This window comes from Giraffa tippelskirchi, chromosome 9 (assembly GCF_054371585.1).
Source record: "Giraffa tippelskirchi isolate mGirTip1 chromosome 9, T2T-mGirTip1v1.2.pri, whole genome shotgun sequence".
NCBI lineage: Eukaryota > Metazoa > Chordata > Mammalia > Artiodactyla > Giraffidae > Giraffa > Giraffa tippelskirchi.
Genome location: NC_137283.1, coordinates 135,914,554 through 135,940,142, shown reverse-complemented (window position 1 = coordinate 135,940,142; position 25,589 = coordinate 135,914,554). Strand labels below are relative to the sequence as shown.

Here is a 25,589-nt window from a genome sequence, read left to right as displayed (position 1 = left end):
GAAACCTATCATTTTAGACATGGTAGAACATGATGGACCAAGGCAGCACCTTCACATCAAATAGAAAGAGTAGTTAGCTATCCTAAGAGTAATTGGTTCATAAATTGACTACAAGGTGTTTCTTTTAGCTTTTAGTTAACATTCATTTTTTAAGGTATTCAGAAATTGGATATTCTTTCTGGCTCAGAGGGGACTTGTGATTACAAGAGAATTTTAGTGTTTACATATCCCAAAGAATGGGAAAACAGGAGACAATGGAGGATGTTGGAATCATTTTATAATCAATTTCTTGTAAAAAATCTCTTTCAAAACTTTTAATGGCTAAACCTCTCTAGATAGTAGATCGATCAGAGTTTTTTCAGTTGCATGTGAAATAAATTTGAGTGAATTTAAGTTCATATAATCAAAATGGGAAGGGTACAGGTGGAGCTGAATGCTCTTGACAATTCATCCTAGGTACTGAGTCTGTTGGTTAATTTCTCTCTCTTTCTGTGCTTACCTCTACCTCACGGTCCAGTCACTGTCCTACACGCTGGGGACAGAGCAGTGAATACAAAAAACAAATAGATTTTTCCTCCCTATTGAGCTTGTGTTGTTTTATAAAACGTTAAGCTTTTGAGTTTGATATAATCACAACAGAGATGGGGAAAGGGCATTCTTGGGAGAGAAGAAAGCATGAAGCGAACACACAGAGGGAGGGAAGTGCATGTGATGGACGTGTTAGTAATAACCAAGGATGGCTGAGGCACAGATTGCAGGCACAGGCATGAAGAGGAAGATGAAAGCTAAGATGGAGTCATACGCCAAAGGGTAACGATAGCCACAATATGGGATAAACAGCTAAGACATCATTCTAAAGATGAGTCAACAGAATTTGGAAACAGATAATAGATACAGAAGAGAGAATTGTCAGATAGGAGTATAAGGTTTTTAATTCTAGAAACTGTGAAACAGCATTCCCATCCCCTCTGCTCACCTTCACACACAGCTACATCAAACTACAATGTGTCTGTGGATTCATTAGGGTTCTCTAGAGAACAGAACCAAGAAGAAGATATTTATACAGAAAGAGAATCATGATGAGAAATTGGCTCATAGGATTATGGAGGCTGAGAAATCCCAATATCTATGTAACCAGTCAGCTGGAGATCCAGGAAAGCTAATGGTATAGTTTTACTTTTAGTTTGAAGGTATGAAAACCAGGAGAGCTGGGGGTGTAAGTTCAAGTCCATAAACCTGCAGGCTCAACACCCCAGGGGAACCAATGTTTCAGTTTGAGACTGAAGACAGGAGAGGACTAATGTTATAACTCAATAGGCAGGAGTTTCCGCTTATTTGCAGGAAGGTCATCCATTTTGTTCTATTTAGACCTTCAACTGATTAGAGGGAAACCACCTCATTAGGGAGAGGAATATGCTTTACACAGTCTACAGATTCAGGTGTTAATCCCATTTAAAATCTCCCTCACAGACACACCAAGAATAATATTTAACCAAATATCTAAACATCTTATGGCCCTATCAAGTTGACACAGGAAATTAGCTGCATTTGGGCTTATGTACATTTTGAACCCTGTTCATGAGAATTCTTCTGTTTGAAATATTTTCTCCAGCCCCCCTGACCTTCCTCACTCCTAGTGCTATCAGCCATCATCCTTGAGAATATCTCCACCATCATCCTTGAGAATATCTCCCTGTCCTTTAAGAGTTTTCCCAAGTGTTATTTTTGAAATCTTCCCTAAAGCCCTACACTCATACTAAGCCATCCCAGGCATGTTCTAGTTCACACAATATGTTGCACAAGCTACCAATAAAGCATGTATCATATTACTTTAATTACTAGTTGAAATTTCTTTCATTTTTTATTAATCTGCGAGTCCTCAGACACAGAAAATGCTGTTTTTTTCTGTTATTTTATTGTGTTAAAAATGAATGTAAAGATAAAAATTTGCCATTTTAACTACATGATGCAGTAATTCCACTCCTAGAATACATTATACCTCAAAGAATAAAATATGGAATTCAAACAGATATATACCAATGTTCTTGGCAGTGTTATTCATAATAACCTAAATGTGAAAACAACCAAGTACCTGTCAAAAGGTGAATGGATGAACAAAATGTGGCATATTGATACAATGGAATATTATTCGGCCATAAAAAAGACAAGTTCCAATACATGGTCCAACATGGATGAACCAAGAAAATATGCTAACTGAAATGAGATGAACATGTTTTACTCCTCCTTGCACATCTGGCACTTAACATGGCTCTCACATGCGCCTAGCAAGTGATTTCTGTTATAGATTTGGAGCCAGAGTTCCTGAAACTTCATTTCTTAATTGTTTGATCTGAGCAAGTCATTTAACTCCTTGTGTCTCATTTTCCTCATGTGAAAAGCAAGGGTATGTTGTAGAGTTATTATTTTGATTAAATCATCTGTAAGGAGCTTAGAATAACATCTGAAACACAGCACCCAAGCAAGTATTAATTATTATCATTAGTATTCATGTTATCATTTAACAAATTTGTAGATGAGATGCAGCTTGGGGAAGAAGTTCTTGATATCTGAGAGAGACAGATTTCAGGAAAGAACTGTTACGGCAAAGAAGACTGGTACTATTGTAAAAGGTGTTTTGTGTGCCGCATCACAGAGAGCATAGGAGAATGGGCCTTGAAGTCATATTTCCCAAATATGGATCATGGCTTCACCATGCACTAGCTATGTGGCTCTGGGTAAACTCGATAAGCCTTGATTTTCTTTTCTAAAATGAGATTAGTAAGGGTTGTTATGAGAACTAAATGAAATAATGCCTACAAAGTACTTAGCATAAGGCATGACATAAATTAAGCACTCAGTAAGTGCTAACTACTATTAACAGTGTTAAATTAGATAGTTTTCATTGAGTTCTTGACACTCTTTGATCAAAAACATTAGTCTGTGATTTCAAATATTCTATCCACTTGACTCTACCCACAACTTCAAATCAAAGATAATCTACTTTATACTGGAATTAGAGTTCAACCATTTTTCCAGAATGCCTACATATTCAATAATCAACTTGACATTTCTCTGAAATTGACCTCAATCATCCATTACTGCCCAGACACTGAGGAAAAAATTCTTCAGCTTTGTGCAATGTCAAGCTCAGTGCATGTCCTAGTTTTAAAAATAAGATAATTATGCAGATGGAGGGAACAGATGGGTTGGATCGGTGAGTGTTTATCATTTTTTAATATTTTGAAACCAGATGTGCTACATACACATTGCTGGTTGCCTTCTAAGGAAGCTTCATTGGTGGGTTACTAATCTTTAATAAGAAATTACAACATTTTCATGAAGCTTAAATCAACTATTTTTAATATACAATTGGACAACCACTGCTGCAATCCTTTAGAAAATAGAAAACAGATGCTTAATAGAAGGAATACTATCAGCCAAGAAATTCCTGATGATCTTTTTATAGAATGTAAACTTACATATTTTATGGGTCTTTTAATGAACTGCTATAGAACAACTTCAGCAGTCAAAACATTTCAGGAAAATAAACGTGAACAATTTGTCACTTGTTACCGTGTTCACAGAAAATCCTTCAGTTGCACTCCTGGGAAAATGGGCATATTTGTGGCTCTTATTAACAACATCTGCTATTTACCATAGATTTGATTGGATACATTGGAGAAAGGAGGAGTTAGGATAAACAAACGGAGATGCCTCTATTTCTCTAGGTGTTTCTGCTAGACCTGGCAAAGATCCTTTGCTAGATATGAATGTGCTGGGCTATGCTGTGCTTAGTTGCTCAGTCGTGTCTGACTCTTTGTGACCCCATGGACTGTAGCCCACCAGGCTCCTCTGTCCATGGGGATTCTCCAGGCAAGAATACTGGACTGGGTTGCCATGCCCTCCTCCACGCAATCTTGGCAACCCAGGGATCAAACCCAGGTCTCCTGCATTGCAGGCAGATTCTTTACCATCTGAGATTGAATACTTCTGTGCTAACAACTGTGTTCATGGGGGAATGCCACAGTGGAGTAAGACCAGAGACTGTGTTCTGTTTCATTGATGCCTTTAGTAGAGAAAAAATTAATAGTAATGTGGATCCTAATGTATAAGACTGGGGATTAAAAGAGTCTAAAAGGAACCTACCTTTCACCCATTGGGGCAGCATCTTAACCAGCATTCCACTGGCTCAGTCCAGCTATGAAACTGATGAAAGGAGGTAGCAAGCAATAGTCACATACTTTTGTTTCTGAATTCGCTTCTGCTGGATGTCCCCTGAAGCTTCATAAGGTGGGACGTAGAAGAAAGGGCTGAGAGAGTGGGAATTTACCCCTCCCATATCTCTACTCCATCACTTGTATTTATCTCATATATCCTTTGCCATCCTTTATGACTTCTAATGCTGGTTTAGAGTAAGAGGGATTAGGGTGTAGAAAAGGAAAAGGGAAAAGTAGAAGAGATGATAGAAAATGTAAGTGACAGTGTAAGTATTCTGTCCTCAGTATAATCCCAAAAAAAGAGGGTAGGTTTTTAAATAAAGCAAAGTAAGACAAAATAATGTAGCATCTTACCCACTCCATCTCACCATGGTCCATGGAAAAATGTGAAGGATAATTGTCTGATAGTGCTAAGTCATCAAGTTTAGAATAGAAATGTGTGCAGACACTATTTCCTCTCCTAGAAGTATATGAAAACTATTTCTCTTATTTTAAAAAAAAATTGCTCTTACAATCTTTTGGGAGCTTAAAAAAATCTGTCAGAATGGCTATCACCAAAAAGACTCCCAAATATTACAGATGCTGGTGAGGATGTTAAGAAAATGGAACCCTCATACACTATCAGTAGGGATGTAAATTGGTGTAGCCACTGTGGAAAACAGTATGGTGATTTCTCAAAAAATTAAAAATAGAACTACCATATGATGCAGCAATTCCACTCCTGGGTATACAAAAATAACCCCCCAAAACAGTAATTTAAAAAATAGATGCACCCCAATGTTTATAGCAGCATTATTTACAATTGCCAAAATATGTAACCAACCTAAGTGTCCATCAGTAGATGACTGGATAAAGAAAATAATATTCTATATACATTGGAATACTGGTCAGCCATAAAAAGGAATGAAATTTTGCCATTTGCAGCAACATGGATGGACTTTGAGGTTAATACTGAATGATATCACTTATATGTGGAATCTAAAAAATACAACAAACTAGTGAATATCACACACACAAAAAGCAGACTCTCAGATATAGAGGACAGTGGTAAAGGAAAGAAAGGCGGAGTAAGAAAGGGGAAGAGGATTAAGAGGTACAAACTACTATCTATAAAATAAATATGCTACAATATATAATACAGCGCAGAGAGGTGGTGCTAGTGGTAAAGAACCTACCTGCCAATGCAAGATTGGAGAAGGCAATGGCAATCCACTCCAGTACTCTTGCCTGGAAAATCCCATGGACAGAGGAGCCTGGTAGGCTGCAGTCCATGGGGTCGCTATGAGTCGGACACGACTGAGCAACTTCACTTTCACTTTTCACTTTCATGCATTGGAGAAGGAAATGGCAATGCACTCCAGTGTTCTTGCCTGGAGAATCCCAGGGACGGTGGAGCCTGGTGGGCTGCCGTCTATGGGGTCGCACAGAGTTGGACACGACTGAAGCGACTTAGCAGCAGCAGCCAATGCGAGAGACATAAAGACACCATTTCGACCCTTGCATGGGGAAGGTCCCTAGAGGAGGGCATGGCAACCTACTCCCAGTATTCTTGCCTGGAGAATCCCATGAACAGAGGAGCCTGGTGGGCCACAGTTCATAAGGTCACAAAGAGTTTGATAGATAATTAGATTTTGGTTAATGTCAAAGTATGCCGAGTGCTGTTATGTATTTCTGAAAGCCTTCACAAGGGGAGCTGGCTCTGCCGAGAGATGAGTTCTTGGCCCCTTTCCTTCTCCTGCCCTCCTTCCTGGGTCCTGGAAGACATATGGCTTGAGCTTTTGCAACTATCTTGAACAATCAGGTGACGTTCAGAATGGGAATAGCAGAGTGAACAAATTAAAGGAAAAGACAAGACTGAATCTTTAGAGCAAGGAGTCTGCAAACCGGACCTAAACTGCCCTCATCCCACTGCTTTTACATTAGGGAACAATTAAGCATTTCTATTAACTTATACACTAAATTACTGAAATTAATGCCAGAAAGTGATAAATAATATAGTACAGATACAAAGAAAATGTCATAAGAATAGAGGAAGGAAAATGGTGATGATCAGAGAGAATTTGTAGAAGAGGTAGTGTATTAGCCAATTTGAGCTGCCATAACAAAATAGCACAGACTTGCTGGTCTAAACAACAGAAAGTTATTTTCTCACAGTTCTGGAGACCCGAAGTCCAAGATCAAGGTGCTATCAGAGTTGGTGTGTGGTGAGGACTCTTTCCTGGCTTGCAGAGAATTGTCTTGTTGCTGTGTCCTCACGTGGACTTTCCTCTGTGTGTGCTGAGAGAGAGAGAGAGATCTGCTGTTTCTTCCTCTTCTTATAAAGCCACAAACCCTATAGGATTAAGAACCTAGCCTTATGACCTCACATAACCTGCATTGCCTGCCTACATGCCTCATTGCTAAAAACAGTCATAGTGTGGGTGAAGACTTTAAACTATGCATTTTGACAGGGCATATGATTCACTCTGTAGCAGGTGGTATGTGAACTAGGCATGCAAATTTGGGTAGAACTTAAATATACAAAGACTGCTGTGCTGGAAACAGGGAACTAAATAGTTAGATAGGAATATGCCGGGTGGACACATAAAATAGGAGTGGTTACAGATGATAGAGCTCTAAGGGCCATAAAGGGAATGGAACTATAAAGACCATAAAGTAGAAGACAGAATTGGAAAGCAAATTTGGAAATTGAATGGCTGCTTCAAGTCCGGACTTCATTGTTCAGAGTATGAGGAGTCATTGAAGGTTTATGAGCTGAGGAATGACACGATCAGAGTTGAACTTCAGAAAGATAATTTGTGGGTAGAGTGTAGGAGAGATTCGAGTGAGTGGAAGCTGGAAGCAGAGAGAATAGTAAAAAAAGACTATTACAGTCGTTCAGGGAAGATATAATCCCTTGAAAGTTATATCCAATTAAATGCAGTCATTGTTTTGTTTTAAAAGTGGACTTCTTAATATTTTTCTTATCTTTATTTTTCCATTTGGTTTTTGGCATTTTCATCCTGTGATTTTTGTCTTGGCATTTTGTGTTCTGAAGACTTAATCTCACTATTGAGGAAGTCTTACAGGCGAGTTCATGGAATTCACACCCAGCAATTAAGGAATTTTTGGAAATTTCAAAGGCAGAATAAATTACCTGTCAGAGAGTCATAATCTTCACTATGTAATGAATTCACCTACTCATAGGAAACCTTACAGTTTTGGTTTTCATAAAACATAAATATTTCCTAACAAAAATGTAGCTGTCTCTAAAAAAATGCTAAACTGTGCATTTGAAGTTTATAGAGACATCTTTTATTCAGCTACACAAATTGACTATGAAGTGAACACTCATCATGTTATCCATACCATTCAAAATAAACATCAGTGTTTATTATGTGAATGGGGATTTAAAACAAAACAAAAATTCTTAGCAAAGACAGCATATTTTGCTTGTGTTTTACTACCAAGTTGTTTAGTTTTTCATTTTTTTTTCCAGAACAACTTTATTTCTTCTCATGGTGGAATCCAGCATATGATAACCAGAACTTTGGTCCATTTGGCATTGACTCTGCTGAATCTTAGCTGAAATAATTCAATAATTTCTAAATAGTCCCTCTAACTGAGTTGCTATTTTCCTTCCCAGACTAGAGGCTCAATGGTTTATAACACACCCTTGCAGCTTCTCCCCAGTGCCAGACTCACAATCTACTTCGCTAGTTAGCAGAGCAATAAAATATATAATTAATTAATTAATAGCTCAGACTTACAGTCATGAGCAAGGCAGTGGGCTAGACACTGTTGGGAATACAAATGGGATCCCTGTTCACTGACTCATGAGCCTTGGCTCCAGATTTTATTAAACATTTTTTTTTTCAGACTCTCTCCAACCAGAGAATTCCAGGAACTCTGGACCACTTGAAAAGTCTCTGCAATAGCCTCGTCCTCCCTAGCATGAGGCTCATGTATGCCTCTGGCTGGTGCTTCTCTTCTGCCATGTTTCTCTGCATGCCTCTGTTCTACAGCTCTAGCTGCTGAATGATGCCTGTCACCCATGCAATAATTTAATGCTTTCTCTTTCTCTGCCCCATGTGTTTTTGACCTTCACCTATTCCCAGGACTGTGTGTACATTTATGCTTCATCAGATTGCAATAAGTCCTCTTCACTAGACATGTACTTCATAGACTACGAAATAGCAACCTCTGGTCTAGCAGATGCCGAATCCCAGCTTCTAACACCCAACTGAAGCAATAGAAAATCAAGCTTCAAACATAGAGGTGTCTGGGTTTCAATAATTAGAAGGATAGATGTTATAACCATCTCATATCTCTAGGATAGACTCCACTTTGTTGTGCATTATCCTTTCAGATATAACTGGATTCAATTTGCTAATATTTTGTTTCTTATAACATTTTTTCTTACATAATTTTTAAAATTAGCTTGAATGCCTTGTTTTTAATTAATTTATTTTTAGAACAACTATAGCTTCATATGTTATTGTAGGAAATTATTTACGGAGCCTCTGTACACTTTATCTGGGACTTGCAAGTGGCTCAGTTGGTAAAGAACCTGCCTGCCAATGCAGGAGACACAAGAGACCTGGGTTCAACACCTGGGTGGAGAGATTCCCTGGAGGAGGAAATGGCAAGCCACTCCAGTATTCTTGCCTGGAAAATTCCATGGATAGAAAAACCTGGTGGGCTACAGTCTATGGGGTCTCAAAGAGTGGAACACAACTGAGTGATACACACAAAACAACAGAGATACACTTTATCCGGTTTCTCCCAGTAACAAGAGCTTGCAAAATTGTAACCAGCTACAACCATGATATTGATATTGATAGAGTCAATATGCAGAACATTATCCTCACTACAAGGAGCCCTCATGTTGACCTTTTAAAGGCACACTCGCCTACTTCACACCTCTTAAACTCTGTCAGCTGTTAAACTGGTTCTTCATTTTTATAAATTTATTATTTCAAGAATGTTATATAAATGGAATTGTAGCTATGCAACATTCTGGGACTGATTTTTTTCCACTGTACTTTTTATTCCTAAAGTTTCCATTGAGTTTGTCTTTATATTTTCTACTTCTCTATTGAGACTTCTATTTATTCATTTATTTTGGCTGATATTTCCATTTTTTTCCCCAGTTGTTTCAAACACATTTATAAATGTGCCTGAGAGGTGGGATGGGCACCTTGTTACTGCTTTTTAGGGATAAAAGATCTTCCTTCTCCTGTGGTCTCCAGGGACAAGGCTGTAAGGGGAGGCTTTGTTACTGCTCATCAGGCATCAGAGTCTCAGCTCTCCATTCAGCCTCCAGTGCCATCCCATTTGGGGGAGAGCAGAGGTTAGGGGACACCTTCTTACAGCCTGGGAAGGGTGGAAAGTGTAGGCTCACCATTCAGCCTTGGCTGCCATGGGGGTGGCAATGTTCTGTATCTTGACTCTATCAATATCAATATCATGGTTGTGGTAGTGCTTTACAGTTTGTGTGTGTGTGTGTGTGTGGTATTTAGAGACAGTGGAGAGGTTATTTTCTAAAATTTTCTTTATCTTGCTAAGCTACCATTTCTCTGAGCCTTTGTCTAGGGCAAGCAGACTATGTTGGAGCTATTAAAGTCTTTGTCCCTCGGCATTTCTGGTTTCTCCAGCACCCAGTCTAAAGACTAGATGGCAAAAAGAAAATCTGCACACTCACCAGCATGTCATTCTTTAGCTCTTGAGGTCTATAACTGGTCTGCCTTCTTTCAGAATCTTATGTTTGTTTTTTATATAATTTTCACCGTTCTAGTTCTATTTCAGTTCAGTTCAGTCTCTCAGTCGTGTCTGACTCTTTGCGACCTCATGAACTGCAGCACGCCAGGCCTCCCTGTCCATCAGCAACTCCCGGAGTTTACTCAAACTCATGTCCATATTCTACTTGGAGAAACGAGGTCATCCCCAGTGGTTCAGTGGTAAAATATCCGCCTGCAATGCAGGAGACCTGGGTTCAATCCCTGGGTGGGGAAGATCCTCTGGAGGAGAGCAACCCACTCCAGTATTCTTGCCTGGAGAATCCCGTGGACAGGGGAGCCTGGAGGGCTATGGTCGACTGGATTGCAAGGAGTTGGACACGACTGTAGCAACTGAGCACAGTGGGAAAACAGGAAAAAATACATCTACTTCATCTTCTTGGCAGTGGAAGTTTTATTATCTTTTTAGTTTTTATAGGATCATAGACATGCTATTCTCATAGGAAAAAAGTAGCAAAACAAAGTATAGAAAACCAAACTTTTATCATCTCTTAAACTAAAATTCCTATGTCCTACTCTCAAATACAATTGGGACTACACAGCCTTAGCATGCCCTCTGCCTTCTATACTTCTTTCTGATTTCAGGTGCTCCATCTTTGCAGAGATTTATATCATGATGGCTATTCCTGTGTGTCTAGGTTCAGGCAATGTTGCCCTGTGTGATGATGTGTGTGGATCATCTCGGGGTACGATTTCCCATCACTCATTGTTTTCATGATGTAAGGTCTTGCATTATCAGATATTCCTTAAACTTGTTTTAAATACAACAGACCAACTGTGTCTTCACACTCCTTTGGGGAAGTCATTCTCTCTTACTCATAAGGAGAAGGAACAGAGGAAAGATTTTTCTGGGTTAAAATCTTATTAAATCAATACTTTAGTATTAACAAAGGGGGGAAAAAGATGATGCAAGGAACTATTCACAGCAATAATAAAATCTTACAGTTACAAAGCATTTTACAGGTTTCAAAGAATTTTTGGATAGCAGCCATTCTGATGGGCGTGAAATGGTACCTCATTGTGGTTTTGATTTGCATTTCTCTGATAATGAGTGATGTTGAGCATCTTTTCATGTGTTTGTTAGCCATCTGTATGTCTTCTTTGTAGAAATGTCTGTTTAGTTCTTTGGCCCACTTTTTGATTGGGTCGTTTATTTTTCTGGAATTAAGCTGCAGGAGTTGCTTGTATATTTTTGAGATTAATTGTTTGTCTGTTGCTTCGTTTGCTATTATTTTCTCCCATTCTGAAGCCTGTCTTTTCACCTTGCTTATAGTTTCCTTTGTTGTGCAAAAGCTTTTAATTTTAATTAGGTCCCATTTGTTTATTTTTGCTTTTATTTCCAATATTCTGGGAGGTGGGTCATCGAGGATCCTGCTGTGGTTTATGTCGGAGAGTGTTTTGCCTACGTTTTCCTCTAGGAGTTTTATAGTTTCCGGTCTTACGTTTAGATCTTTAATCCATTTTGAGTTTACTTTTGTGTATGGTGTTAGAAAGTGTTCTAGTTTCATTCTTTTACAAGTGGTAGACCAGTTTTCCCAGCACCACTTGTTAAAGAGATTGTCTTTTCTCCATTGTATATTCTTGCCTCTTTTGTCAAAGATAAGGTGTCCATAGGTGCATGGATTTATCTCTGGGCTTTCTATTTTGTTCCACTGATCTATATTTCTGTCCTTGTGCCAGTACCATACTGTCTTGATGACTGTGGCTTTGTAGTAGAGCCTGAAGTCCAAAAGTTTACAAGCAATAAATGCTGGAGAGGGTGTGGAGAAAAGGGAACCCTCTTACACTGTTGGTGGGAATGCAAACTAGTACAGCCACTATGGAGAACAGTGTGGAGATTCCTTAAAAAACTGGGAATAGAACCGCCATATGACCCAGCAATCCCACTGCTGGGCATATACACCGAGGAAACCAGAATTGAAAGAGACATATGTACCCCAATGTTCATCGCAGCACTGTTTATAATAGCCAGGACATGGAAGCAGCCTAAATGTCCATCAGCAGACGAATGGATAAGGAAGCTGTGGTACATATACACAATGGAATATTACTCAGCCATTAAAAGAATGCATTTGAATCAGTTCTAACGAGGTGGATGAAACTGGAGCCTATTATACAGAATGAAGTAAGCCAGAAAGAAAAACACCAATACAGTATACTAACACATATATATGGAATTTAGTAAATCGGTAAAGATAACCCTGCATGCGAGACAACAAAAGAGACACAGATATATAGAACAGTATTATGGACTCTATGGGAGACGGCGAGGGCGGGATGGTATGGGAGAATGGCATTGAAGCTTGTAAATTATCATATGTGAAATGAATCGCTAGTCCAGGTTTGATGCATGATACAGGGTGCTTGGGGCTGGTGCACCAGGATGACCTGGAGGGATGGGATGGGGAGGGAGGTGGGAGGGGGGTTCTGAAAGGGGAACACATGTACACCCATGGTGGATTCATGTCAATGTATGGCAAAATCAATACAATATTGTAAAGTTAAAAAATAGATAAATAAACTAATTTAAAAAAGAAAAAAAAAAGAATTTTTACATCTATTTGAAAATTTCAAACTCATTTGACCCCAGAGTATTAATAATATTAATTCGAGTTATAATAGATTTAAGTGGTGCTTAGGTTCATGGAAATAGTGAAAAATCATCTCATAGGCTAATTTCCAAAAATAATCAAAATATAAATTTTAAAAAAGTGTATAGCATCCTCATAAAATGTAATTTGGGAAACATGAGATCTTTTTAAAGGAGTGATAGGTACAGCAAGCTCTATTATGTCAAGTATGAAAAAATTCTTTTTCTCGACTACTGATTATTTCAAATGACTGTAAAACTTTTGTGACAAAAATAATGGGAAATACAACATAAAAGATTGAATTCCTCTACCATTCTGCTGTTCCCTTTATACTTTACATTTGTTTTTGTTTTATATGCATGGCATATTATCAATGCCTTTTTAAATTCAGCAAATATTATACCAGAAACATTTTCCTAAGTGCTTTATTCATAATTCTCATTTTAATAGTTATATAGTTTTGCACAATAATGTTGTTATAATTTAATGATTGCCTTTCCAATTATTGGGCAGTTAGATTATGTTCAGAGAATATCAGAGAATATGTATGTATAGACAGTTGTTTCCTTTCGATTCAAAGTAATGCCAGACAACAAGCGACATGAAGACAGAGCCAGTGTGTCACCGTAGGTTAGCCACTGTGCTTCCTGCCGGCCCTTAAATCAGTGTATTGGAGGTACTCGGTAATTATTTTTTTGGTTCTCTGAATGAATAAAATCTTGCCTTTGAACTGTATCACAAATTGCTTTTCAAAATGACTGCTTTAAATCTTATTAAAGCTGGCAATGTGTGAAGATATAATTTCATCACATCCTCATTAAAACTGGATATTTAATCAATTTTTAAATGTTTCATTATTTTACTGAAGCTGAATACATCCTCATGTTTGTTATTTAATAATATTTGTTTTTTCTAATTGCTGGTTTAGAGTTGGAAAACGAGGTTCAGGAAAATTGTACATTAGCAAGAAATATGCATTTGAATAAAAATTAGGTAAGCTTCAGACCTCTCACCTTCTGATACATTAAAAATGGTCTTTACCATGACACCCCAAATGCAGTCAAATTTTGAAGCTGCAATTTTGATTAATTTAGCTTGCAGGGTGTTACATATTGACATGAGACTCACTAGGTAAAATATTAGTGCCTTGTCATCTCAAAAATTATGAATATACTATTCCCAGATTCCAGATTTTAATAGAGTTAATCTAGTTGCAACTCCAGTGATTTTGCTAATATTAGTAATAACTTAGAATTACTATTTGAATTTAATAAGTTATTTTCTAAATTTTTTAAATGTTTCAAAATCACTTTTGAAACTGTCTGGGGGTTTAGCGGATTTCATTTACAGGCTAAAATCCCTTCCAGTATTTGTATTTTTGAGTCAACTGAATTTTGCACATTCATTGACTGTTGTTACAGGCGAGTCATAGAATGATTTCTGAATATTAAATGCAGTGTCACAGAAAATAAAGCCGTAGGGTCTGGGAGAAAAGATAGCAGTCTTAACTTCTGTTTCAGAGAGGTTTTCAGGACTTAAGGGCCATAAATTTCTGTGGAGAGGTTACAAGAGGCCTAGAATTAGGCCAGGGGTCAGGGTGGAGGGGGTGGGGAAGCAAATTACTAACCCAGTCAGTTTACTCTATCATTGTTGCGATATCAGGGGAATCAATGTATTTTCATTAATGGATTGGGTGTTTGCCCAATACCAGAGATTTGATTTCTGGTATTTTTTGAGCTAAGTTGCACTTATATGAAGCATATGTAAATCAGGTGTGCTAGAGGTAAAGCAACCGAGCCCAGTTTCAACTGGAGGGAGGGCTGAGATCACCACTCAGAGGGACCTGGTTTGAAACCCATTTCTCAGGATGACTAAGCCCCACCACCCGTTTGTGACATGCTCAGCAGATGCAGCATCGGGGAGCTAGGCTTTTAGTCCCCAAAGCCCTCCTCTCCATTCTCAATAAAAATGCTGTAGATCAATAGTCAGAGAATGCTGAAATGATATCTGTAACGTTAATGTTTGAGAGAAACGCATAGACTTTTTAAAGGACTCAAATTTGTACATATATACACAGGCGTACACATTTATATGTTCCACATATAGGCATATTACTTTTTATATGACACCGTCTTTGCTTCCTGTAATTCTTTTTGCTTTATCTAGATCTTTGTAATAATATCACACAGATCAAGGAATTAGTCACAGAAAAGAAGCTTATTCCTGGCAGGGAAGCTAACAGAGGATTAGCTTCAAATACTCTCTCCTCTGTACTGGCCCCTTTTTAGACTTGGAATGAAATTCATATTGGTGTGGTTAGCACAAATTCTGTGTTAAATGAAATATTTGTATTTAAGAATAATATAGTAACTAACATTGCCGTTTCTCTGCAAGTATGCTCCTTTTAGAGGGATTCTGAACCGCTAAATTGTGTCGCCCTCTGGTGTTCAATTGAAGTATTGCCAGTCAGGAAACCAAAAGCATGAGTGCATATTGAAGAGGAATAAAGTCAAGTTTGGGGGCTTCCAAACTTTCCAAGTGGCACTAGGGGTAAAGAAACCGCCTGCCAATGCAGGAGACAAAAGAGACGCGAGTTCGATCCCTGGGTCGGGAAGATCCCCCGGAGGAGGGCATGGCAACCCACTCCAGTATTCTTGCCTGGAGAATCCCATGGACAGAGGAGCCTGGTGGGCTACAGTCCATGGGGTCTCAAAAAGTCGGACACGACTGAAGTGACTTAGCATGGCACAAAGTAAAGTTTAATGGAGTTTTTCCTCCTTTAAATGAAAAAAATTGTAACAATTCTAAAGAAGCCTCTGTGAGTAATTCTTGGGACCCACTGAAGGAACCTCTTTAATCTTCTCTCATTCCTTAGGCTCTGTTGATTTTATAGTCCTGTTGTCTTCTCTCAACTTTAGCCAGTTCATTTCCCCTCAAAGCTTTTGACCTGTATCTTTTGGCCTCTGAGAGTAGTAATTCTAATAATTGGTTAGTCTATGAACAAATATTCATTGAGCTTTCTACTCTTTGACAGATACTATGTTAAGTGGCTAAAAGAAAGATGGAGGAAGTACTTTAAATTTTCTCCCTTACCCTCAAATCTTTCCTGGCTTACCAGGTTTTCCTGATTATTTAGAGAAACTCACTAACTTGCAGGTCAGCATAAGATCAGCTTCCTCTTGCTCTTTGGGAATTCCAGCCACCCTCGAATTCTTCCCCCACATTTCTGTGAATCCTCAAAGTTGTCTCAAATGTGCTTGAGAGTTATTCTCTTACACTCAAAAGTTAGAAATTGAATTCTGAGAGGATAAGGCATTCATTCATATAGGAATCAAAGACTGCAAAAAGAAGGTTGGAAAGGTGGAACATTAAGGGCTGTTGAGAAAATGTTGGTTGTGAGGAAAGATTAAGTGGGTAAAGCAGGGAGCAAGGAAGCATCATGAAGACGCTGGCATGTGCAGTATGAATGAGAACATGCGAAATGTAAGGAGATGCGCTGGAAAATGTATCACTAAGCTCTGTGTGCATTACAATTCAGCCTAGATGTTGGCCTAGAGGAGGTGGTGATGCTGCCATAATTTAGTGTCTCCCCTGTTCCTCCCCAGGAGATGAAAGACCAGAAGATTTGGGCTAGCAGTATGCCCAGGCCTGCACTTGGCATTAGAGTATAATTGGAGTGGGTGATCCTAGAGGAAACGACCAGAGGCAATGACCCGGGGGTTTTAGCTAGCATTAAAAAAAGAAAAAGTACAAAAAAAAAGTTCAGGATTGGATTATAAAATCCAAATCAAGAAAATCAAAAGGAGGCAGGTACTAAAAGAGAAGCTTCCTGAGAAATGCAAACAGGGGACGGAATTTATGGGGTCGGGGTTCCATATACCTCATGCTATACATTGGTTTTCCATTTTGTCTTCTTTGGACTCCTCATGGCCTATTCCACAATCCAGGGAACTGAGAAGCTGTAAAGATGATGTCTCCAATTCATGTTGGTTCAAAGTCTGAAGAGCCCCAGAATTTTGTGTTGAATGATGGAGCAAAGTCTTTTGAAAATTTATTTGCTCTTTTCACCTAGATATATATATATATATATATATATATATATATATATATATATGTCCTCTTTGAATCTTGAAGGTTAATTAGCAGTACTTGTACAATTCCAGGATCCAGAAATTATTCATTAACGTGAGATGAAGTGGGGTCATAATCCATTGTCATCACTGGAGCCACGTCTTTTCACCTGTACTACAGCCCTTAGCTCTTTGAGTTTTGTGAGTCATTTTCAGATCTACATATTCCATTTGTATTAGAGCCTCTTAAAAGCCAAGACTATGTCTTATTCTTTTTGTATTCTTAGCACCTAGCATGGAATGTGCTTGTTTCAAAATATAAGATTTATAAATATTTTGCAGAGGAAATAAATTAATGGATGATAAAATTACATTCTAATAAATGGAGTTAGTATAGATAAATTGTCTATATTTGGGTAACCATGTGTAAGGCCTTTACATTTCTGTATGGTATTGGGTCATCAGGCTCTTGAACAAATGAAAAATAAAAAATAAAAACCAAATAAGCATAATAAAATATTTCATATAATTTAGTATACAATATGCAATTCAAAAGAGGCCTCTCTGACATCTTATAGAATTTAAATCATACAGTCTGTTTATTTTCCCTATAAATATCAAGTGTGACACATTTCATAAGTAGAACCAAGGTTTAATGGTCAGCACTGGGAATGATGACCAATTTCTGATGATTGTTTACCTAAGCTGAGAACAAGATGAATGAAATGGAAAATCATAGATGTCACTGCATGTCTTTCTGGAGACCCATATTTCTGATCTTTATTAAAAAATAATAATTTCTTTGGAATTTGTAAACCTCAGAATATCTTTATAATTGAGCACAAGTAATTACAAAAGATTACAATTGTAATCTAGTCAAATTAAAAATTTTTTTAAAAGTTGTTTTTTTCCTTCTTGTTTTTTCCACTCTAGTGGATAATTTAAGGTTTTTTTAATGGCTTTTCTGAGTGATGGGCTCTGGTCTTGGTTTACCTATGTTTCACTTCCGAAAATTACAGACTTTTGCTTATTGGTGATATATTATAATTTTAAGTTGGTTTATTTCTTGACAGAATTGCAACCCTGGGTTTCTGAAACCAATATTTTACCTGAGGAATAAAACAGATTCCCATTCGGGTCTCCTGCAGTGGTTTTGTCATCCACAATCTTCCTTGGGGCATATATGAGGAACCACCCAAGACTGCTCCATTTGATGCTATTTTTATATGTTTGACTCTGTGCCTGGAAATCTACTGTGCACAAGCTGTAGGAATGCAATAGATATTCTTGGTAAGATGACTACTTGGCTGTGGGGCCTGCACCTTGATATTATTATAGGAGTTCCCAATAGGTAAACAAGACACCCTAAAAACTGAGACAAACCTTTTTAAGAGATAGGAAGCTAAGTGTTGCTTTTCTGCATACTTATTCCTTAAAAAAGTTTACTTTCTTTTTAAAAGATGTTAATTCAATATTTACCAATATCTGGCATGATTCACTTAAAAATTTTAAATATCAATGAAAAATTATAAATATTCACAAAAGTAGAGTGAACAGTACAATGGAAACCTCAGATTCAACAGTTATCGAGTGCCACCTTTACTTGACTATTCCTTTTCTTTCCTTTGTTTACTTTGATGAAATATTTTAATTTTTTAAATCTTGCATCTTATTATTTTACCTCTAGGTATGTACAAATCTCAAAAGGACCCCTTTTAAAACATGCATGCTGTTACCACATCTAACAAAATTAGCAGTGGTTCTTGGTATTATATGATATTTACTTCGGAATCAATTCCCAGATTGATTTGGATACAACACCAAAAGCACAGAGAATAAGAGCAAAATAGACAAATGGGACTACATCAAACTTAAAACCTTTTTGCATCAAATGATGCTATCAATAAAATGAAAAGGCAACTTGTAGAAGAAAATATTTGAAAATTATAAATTTGGTAAGAGTTAATATCCAGCAAATAGGAAGAACTACAACTCAATGACCAAAAAAAAAGAAACAAAAAAACCCAAATAACCCAATTGAAAAATGGGCAAAGGACTTGAATAAACATTTTTCCAAAGATGACATTCAAGTGGTCAATAAGCACACGAGAGGATGACTCATCATTACTTATTATTGGAGAAATGCAAATCAAAACCAGACTTAGATCTCACCTCACACTCACTAGCATAGCTACTATTAAATAAAATGAAAATAATAAAAGTTATTGGCAATAAAATGTGTTGACAAGGATGTGGAGAAATTGGAATCCTTGTGCAATGTTAGTGGGAATGTCAAATCACGTACCCATTGTGGAAAACAATATGGAAGTTACTCAAAAATTAAAAATAGAATTACCCTGTGATCCTACTTCTGGGTACATATCCAAAAGAATTCAAAACCAAGTCTTGGGAAGGGATTTGTACATCCATGTTTAGCCAACAAATGAAAGCAATCAAACTACCCATCATCATATGAATAAAGTGTGGTAAATACATATAATACAGCCTTTAAAAAGAAAGAAATCATATGATAAAATATATGATGGATGGTTACATGGTAGATATATGGTTGAACCTTAAGGATGTTATGCTAAGTGAAATAAGCCAGTCACAGAAGGATAAATACTCCACCCATATGGAGTATCTAAAGGAGTAAAAAATTATAGAAAAAAATTTCAAGGGTGATTGCCAAAGATAGGTGGGATGTTATAGGGTTTCAGTTTTGCAGGATGAAAAAGGTTGAGAGATCAGTTGCATAACAATGTGAATATCCTTAACACCACTGAACCGTGTATTTAAAAATGATTAGGATGGTAAATTTAATGCTTTGTGTGTGTTTTAACCACATTTTTAAAAAAAGTGGTTAAAGCACATTCCTTCTCATCAGTTTCCAAAGTTCAAAAGCACAGCTTTGCTCAGCGAGTTATTTAATCAATGAACTCTCTGGTTTTACTGAAAACATTGGTGATGACAAAAATGATAGCACTTAATACCACCAAAATTTCACACTTCTGGCCATCTGCTTTTCAGAGTAAGTGGATCTTGAAGACAAATTAACATGTGGCATATGAAAGAAAGGCAGAAAAATTGGGACTCTGCCCAGACCTTCAAAGACCAGCACTATCCATTTGGTTTCTTACATATGGGCAAGTCCTTCGCATTCCAGGCCAAGTTATTTCTTTATATAAACAATCTCCTGTAGTTCAATTCACCCCATGTTCTTCTGTTATAATCATTCAGCCTCAAGCACAGCAACCTGCATGCCTGATTGATTGCATCTCTGATCACACTCCTTTCAGATTTGGCTTTCAAACCCAACTTACTCTTCTTATGGGAGGTAGAGGATAGTTTAGAATAAGCAATACAATGTAAATCTCCCTAGGGCCATAGAAGTTGAGTTCTTTTGTCAGGAAACCTTTAAGTAGCCAACCCAGGGCATCCTGGGCATTTTAAAATAGGTCAGTGACTGGATCTGAAAGTAGCTCTTTTGTTCTTTTCCAGTTTACCCATTTCTTTCCTCCTCTAACCTTAAAAGTTTATTTATAGGAATGAGATCACTAAGCAATTGAACCTAACTCATGACTTCTGCTATGCTGAATACACACTATGCCTTATCTAACCTGCTGATTCTTTTAGTTCAGTTGCTGAGTCATGTCTGACTCTTTGCGACCCCATGGACTGCAGCACACCAGGCTTCCCTGTCCATCATCAACTCCCGAAGCCTGCTCAAACTAATGCCCATTGAGTTAGTGATGCCATACAACCATCTCTTCCTCCGTTGTCCCCTTCTCCTCCTGCCTTCAATCTTTCCCAGCATCAGGGTCTTTTCAAATGTCAGTTCTTCGCATCAGGGAGCCGAAGTATTGGAGTTTCAGCTTCAGCATCAGTCCTTCCAATGTATAGTCAGGACTGATTTCCTTTAGGATTGACTGGTTTGGTCTCCTTTCAGTCCAAGGGACTCTCAAGAGTCTTCTCCAACACCAGAGTTCAAAAGCATCAATTCTTCAGTGTTCAGCTTTCTTTATGGTCCAACTCTCACATCCATACATGACTACTGGAAAAACCATAACTTTGACTAGACGGACCTTTGATTCTGCTGCTAAGTCGCTTCAGTTGTGTCTGACTCTGTGCGACCCCATAGACGGCAGCCCACTAGGCTCCCCCGTTCCTGGGATTCTCCAGGCAAGAACACTGGAGTGGGTTGCCATTTCCTTCTCCAATGCATGAAAGTGAAAAGTGAAAGTGAAGTCGCTCAGTCGTGTGCGACTCTTAGCGACCCCATGGACTGCAGCCTACCAGGCCTCTCCGTCCATGGGATTTCCCAGGCAAAAGTACTGGAGTGGGCTGCCATTGCCTTCTCCGACCTTTGATTCTATACCTAGATAAAATGAAGTAAGAATGAACACTTAAGTAGTTAAAGAATGATTTATATCCAACAGTCCCCCAGAGAACCCTGCAGGCAGTTCATATGGGCAAGATAATATCTGAAGAGAGAGGCAGTCAGCCTATACACGAAACAGAACGATGTAGATCCCAAGCTCCTGACTTGATGGTTTACTGAGATTCTTCCCCCATTTTTTTTTTTCTTTAAAAGCTGACATGGCTGAGCAGAATCTTCAGAGTTCATCTCTGGATACTGGTTCACCTTCTCCCCAGATTGTTGGATTTTCCTGATTAAAGTGACTTTCCTTTCTATTGCCACTGCCTCTTGAATTATTGGTTTATGAGCAAGAAATGGCTGAACCTGTGTTCCGTAAACAGACCGGCAGCAGCAGTACCTAGAAATCTAGTTAGAAACGCAGATTCTCCAGCCTCATTCAGACCTATTGAATCACTGGGGCAGGGTCCAGTGATCTGTGTTATTTTTTAAATTTTATTTTATTTTTAATTGGAGGATTGTTACTCTATTGTGTTGGTTTCTGCCATACATCAACACAAATCAGCCATACATATACATATACATATATTCCCTCCCTCTTAAACCTTCCACCCACCTCCAACCCCATCCCACCCCTCTGTGTTTTGTAACCTTCCAGGTGATTCTGACACCAGTTGAAATTTGGGAACTGCTGCTCTCTATATCCTCTGCCTCTATGAGACAGAGGTTGAATAAAACCTATGTTTTAACAGTAAATGTGCAAAGAGTAACAGCAGGTGGCAGTGTTTGACTATTTCTGCTTTTTATCTAGATGGCTGTACTCGTCATGCATGTGCTCTAAGTTGCTTCTGTCGTGTCCGACGCTGCGTGACCCCATGAACTGTAGCCTGCCAGGCTCCTCTCTCCATGGGATTCTCCAGGTGAGAATACTGGAGTGGGTTGCCATTTCCTTCTCCATGTGTATTCACCATAGAGCAAATCGAATTGCACTGAAAATATATCACAGATTGCTGGCCATTTAGTAAAAAAAACAAAAAAACAAATTTCATAGCTATTTTCTTTCCAAAAAAAGAAGACCAAGCTTTATTTCTCTGAAAATACAGAAGCAAAATTTAAAAATAAAATATACTTTTTGTTTTCCTTTGGGAGATTTTGTGAAATTTAACTTGGAGGTATTTTCTGAGTTGTGTTACACCAAGACATCAAGATAATAAAGTGCATGGACTAGAACTTCTTGAGTATATTCAACCAGAGTCAATAGAATTTGCATTCCACCTCCCCCCAAACCCAGCCACCTTGTACTTTTTAAAATTCTATTCTATGCAGCCTTTGACTTTGACCTGTCCAATTTACATATGTGTCCCTGGTGTGAACACTGAGCTTAAGGATAACTTATATTTTGAAAAGGGATGATTACCGTGCAAGCCAGAGCTTTAATCATAGGAATGGGATGGAGTTGGAAAAGAACTATCACTGCTTTAAGAGATCATATGACATATATATGATTTCAAGAGATTCAGGCTTTCCAAAGTGAATGATTCTTTTTCCCATCAGTGGATCCAGCACCAGCCACTTTCTGATCATCAGTGGCTATAAGGAATCAGACCTGATCTTCCTTGAGCCTTCTAGAAGCCTGCCTTCCCAGTGACCCTACCTGGATCACAGAGACTCTGGCCCACTGCACTGAGCTTGCCCAAAGGCGATGTCCTGTGCTCTAGCCATGGCCTAGTCCTACTCACCACCCTCTTTGAGCACAAAGGGTTTTTTCTTTTAACATTATTGTACCCTGAAGGGCTTTTCTTGATAAATGGCCCCTTGAATGACATGTATAATAGCATGTAATGCCTTCTCAAAGACGAATGACTACTGCCAGTGACAGCAAATACAGTCAGGACTACTGCAGCCTATTACTAGAGCTCTGTTTTCTATGCTCTTTTATCTTCAACATCAGTTTGTTCCTGTCAGCCATCATAAACTATAGAGGCAAGATTCTATGTACAAAGGCAATGTTTGAACTTCTCCAGCAGCAGCATGTTAAATATATTTTCCTGATGCCATGTTCCATTAACGTTGTGCTGCTGGGGGAGGCAAATCCATCAGTACCTCTTCAGATCATAATCCTATCTTGTCTTGAGATCACGTTTCATTATTCCCCAAGCCAAGAATACATGGGGTCTGAGCCCCGGCCAAATAATATGATTCTGGGACATAGATTGGGATTACTGAAGATAAAGTGGTCTGGCCATGAGGCATACTGTAAGAACACATGTGCTTATTAGATTGCATCCCATGTCTGCAGCAGCCGCCCTCCTGCCAAGACCGAACACTGCTAAGCGCATACCTCCCCTCGGCTCCCATGTGAGTCACAAGTTTGCTTTCACTCCAAAAGCAAAACATAACAGTGAGAGAGGCCCAGTTCTGCTCAAGATCCACAAGCCGTCAGTTCGTCTGGGGACAGCGGCTGCCTCCCAGCTGATGCAGCACCCCAATAATGCCAAGTGGCGCCTTCGGCATCCTCACAGGTGCAAGCTATTTCTTCCAGAATGAATCACCCATTCTCCTCTGAATTCCCTGTGCTGCTCACCATTGCTCACGTCATAAAACACTGAGGCTGCAGAGCCTCACACTTTGTTCCAAACATGTAAAAGGCGAGTTTACCTTCAGTATCTCCCTCTTTATACGGTAATAACAGCTCTGAACATCTGACAGAACAGGACCCTATCTCTGAAGGAACAAGGAAGTCAGAGGCAGTATCAACAGCCAAAGACGTAGAGTAGCTTGTTTCTGTACCTGACAAAAAAATGTATTTAAGGCAGTTATTAATGTAAGGTCAACCACCTTTTAAATGGAATTATGTGTACAGGATGACATGGAACAAGGCATGAGCCTTGGAAATTCTTCAGTGTTCATGACTGAAATCCATTTAGTCTTAAGTGAAACAGGCAGAAATGATTGTCCTCTAATTTTATCCTTCCGTTTGTAGCTTCCCTTATATAAAGGGTGGGGGACACTCTCATAGCTTCTTAAAGTGTAGGAGGCAGATCCTCTCCATCAAAATCATCTGCAGTGCTTGCTAAATGTTGATTCCTAGCCCTCACCATCAATTTTGAATCAGAATCACTGAGTTGAGGGCCTTGGGAATCTGGATTCTAATGAGGTTCATGGATAATCTTTTTGGACACTGACTTTTGAGAACCCTTTAACCAAGACATTAAGAGACTTTCAGGTTAGTATTAACAGTGACATTTCCTGAAGAGTGATGGAGTGCAATGGGCTTCAGCAATGCCTTCAATAAAACTTTCATGCAGAATTGCCAAATGTAGGTGATTGTTCCTACGATGTATGTGTTATCCCAACATACAAATCTCTAATGGGCAAGAATAGGGTCTTTTACTTCCTTAACATTTTCAACAGTGGCAATACAACTATATGGAAATAAGACATACAGTCTTGTGAAGCTAAACATAAAATAAGGCACCAAGTAAATCAAACAAAACCAAAAAAATTACTTGAAATTGCTGTACAATAATTGAAAAAAGTCTCGCTGGTATTCAGTTGGGTGCAGAATAAGTCATTGTTGATTACCTAATTTCACTGAAGCCCACAAGGACATGGCAAGGTTGATGAGAGAGCTTAACTGGCTATTGGCAAAGTCCCATTAAGAAGACAGTGCTTACAAACTGAGCTGAAACTTTGGGTGATCCAGAGAAGGCTGAGTGCTGGAAAAGATGCTGGTACATACTAAGTGTTCAATAAACGTTTACGCATGAAAATGAGAGTCATGATTTCATTGCTTCTCCCTTTTTATTGATTTATAGCTCTATCTAGTTATTTTATTCCTACTACCCCACATATTAGTCTTAATAATCAGAGCCTAACAAATAATAATAGTTCTTAATTTGAAAACCTTTAGTGGTATAAATGAAGAGCAATGGTCACAGTGATTTTTATCAGACATTACTTGTTACATTTAGGCCACTTCAAGTATTAGATCTAAGCAGAAACTCTAAAGTGATTAAATTTTAGAGGAAATCAAAATGCTCAAACCTCTAAAAAGACCATCCTGAGAACATTTACCATTCCTTCTTTCTACTCATAAATACTGTTTCGAATTTGTTAGTTGAAAAAGAATATTTTACATGTATTGCTACATGTAGTTCTAATGCCTCCCTCTATTTAGAATGCTAGCTCAGTGAAGACAGAAACTAAAAATATACTTAATACTTTTTATAGGCACAAATAGGTTACAGGGTTTAGGGTTTAGGCAGCTTGCAGGCAGTTAATAAATACATAAATACTGGAATGAATGACAGCCAGGATCCTGGCAAAAATAATAATAATAATAGCCAGGAAACAGTACTCATCACAAGGAGGGCCTGCTGGATGGTAAGGAGGATGACTTAGGGAGAGACCAGTGGTAAGTTCTTGCTCAAAAACAAAAAAATATTCAGAGCCAAATTCTTATTAATTCCCAAGGACTAGCCTGACTCTGGATATGTTGTTCTTGGAAAAAAGAAAGAAAGAAAAGAAACCCTCAATAGAAGCAAGCAGATTTG

At 38.3% G+C, this 25,589-nt stretch overlaps 1 protein-coding gene across 1 annotated transcript in view; it reads right to left on the bottom strand.

The window, feature by feature from the left end:
* Window positions 1-6,276: 6,276 nt before the first annotated feature.
* The window catches only part of EYA4 (EYA transcriptional coactivator and phosphatase 4), a 384,171-nt gene continuing 364,858 nt past the window's right edge, over window positions 6,277-25,589 (bottom strand). Inside the window, exon 17 of the mRNA XM_081530658.1 lies at window positions 6,277-6,494. Coding sequence (XP_081386784.1) covers window positions 6,366-6,494 — 129 coding nt within the window. The 3' untranslated portion in view covers window positions 6,277-6,365. The remainder of the gene's footprint in view (window positions 6,495-25,589) is intronic.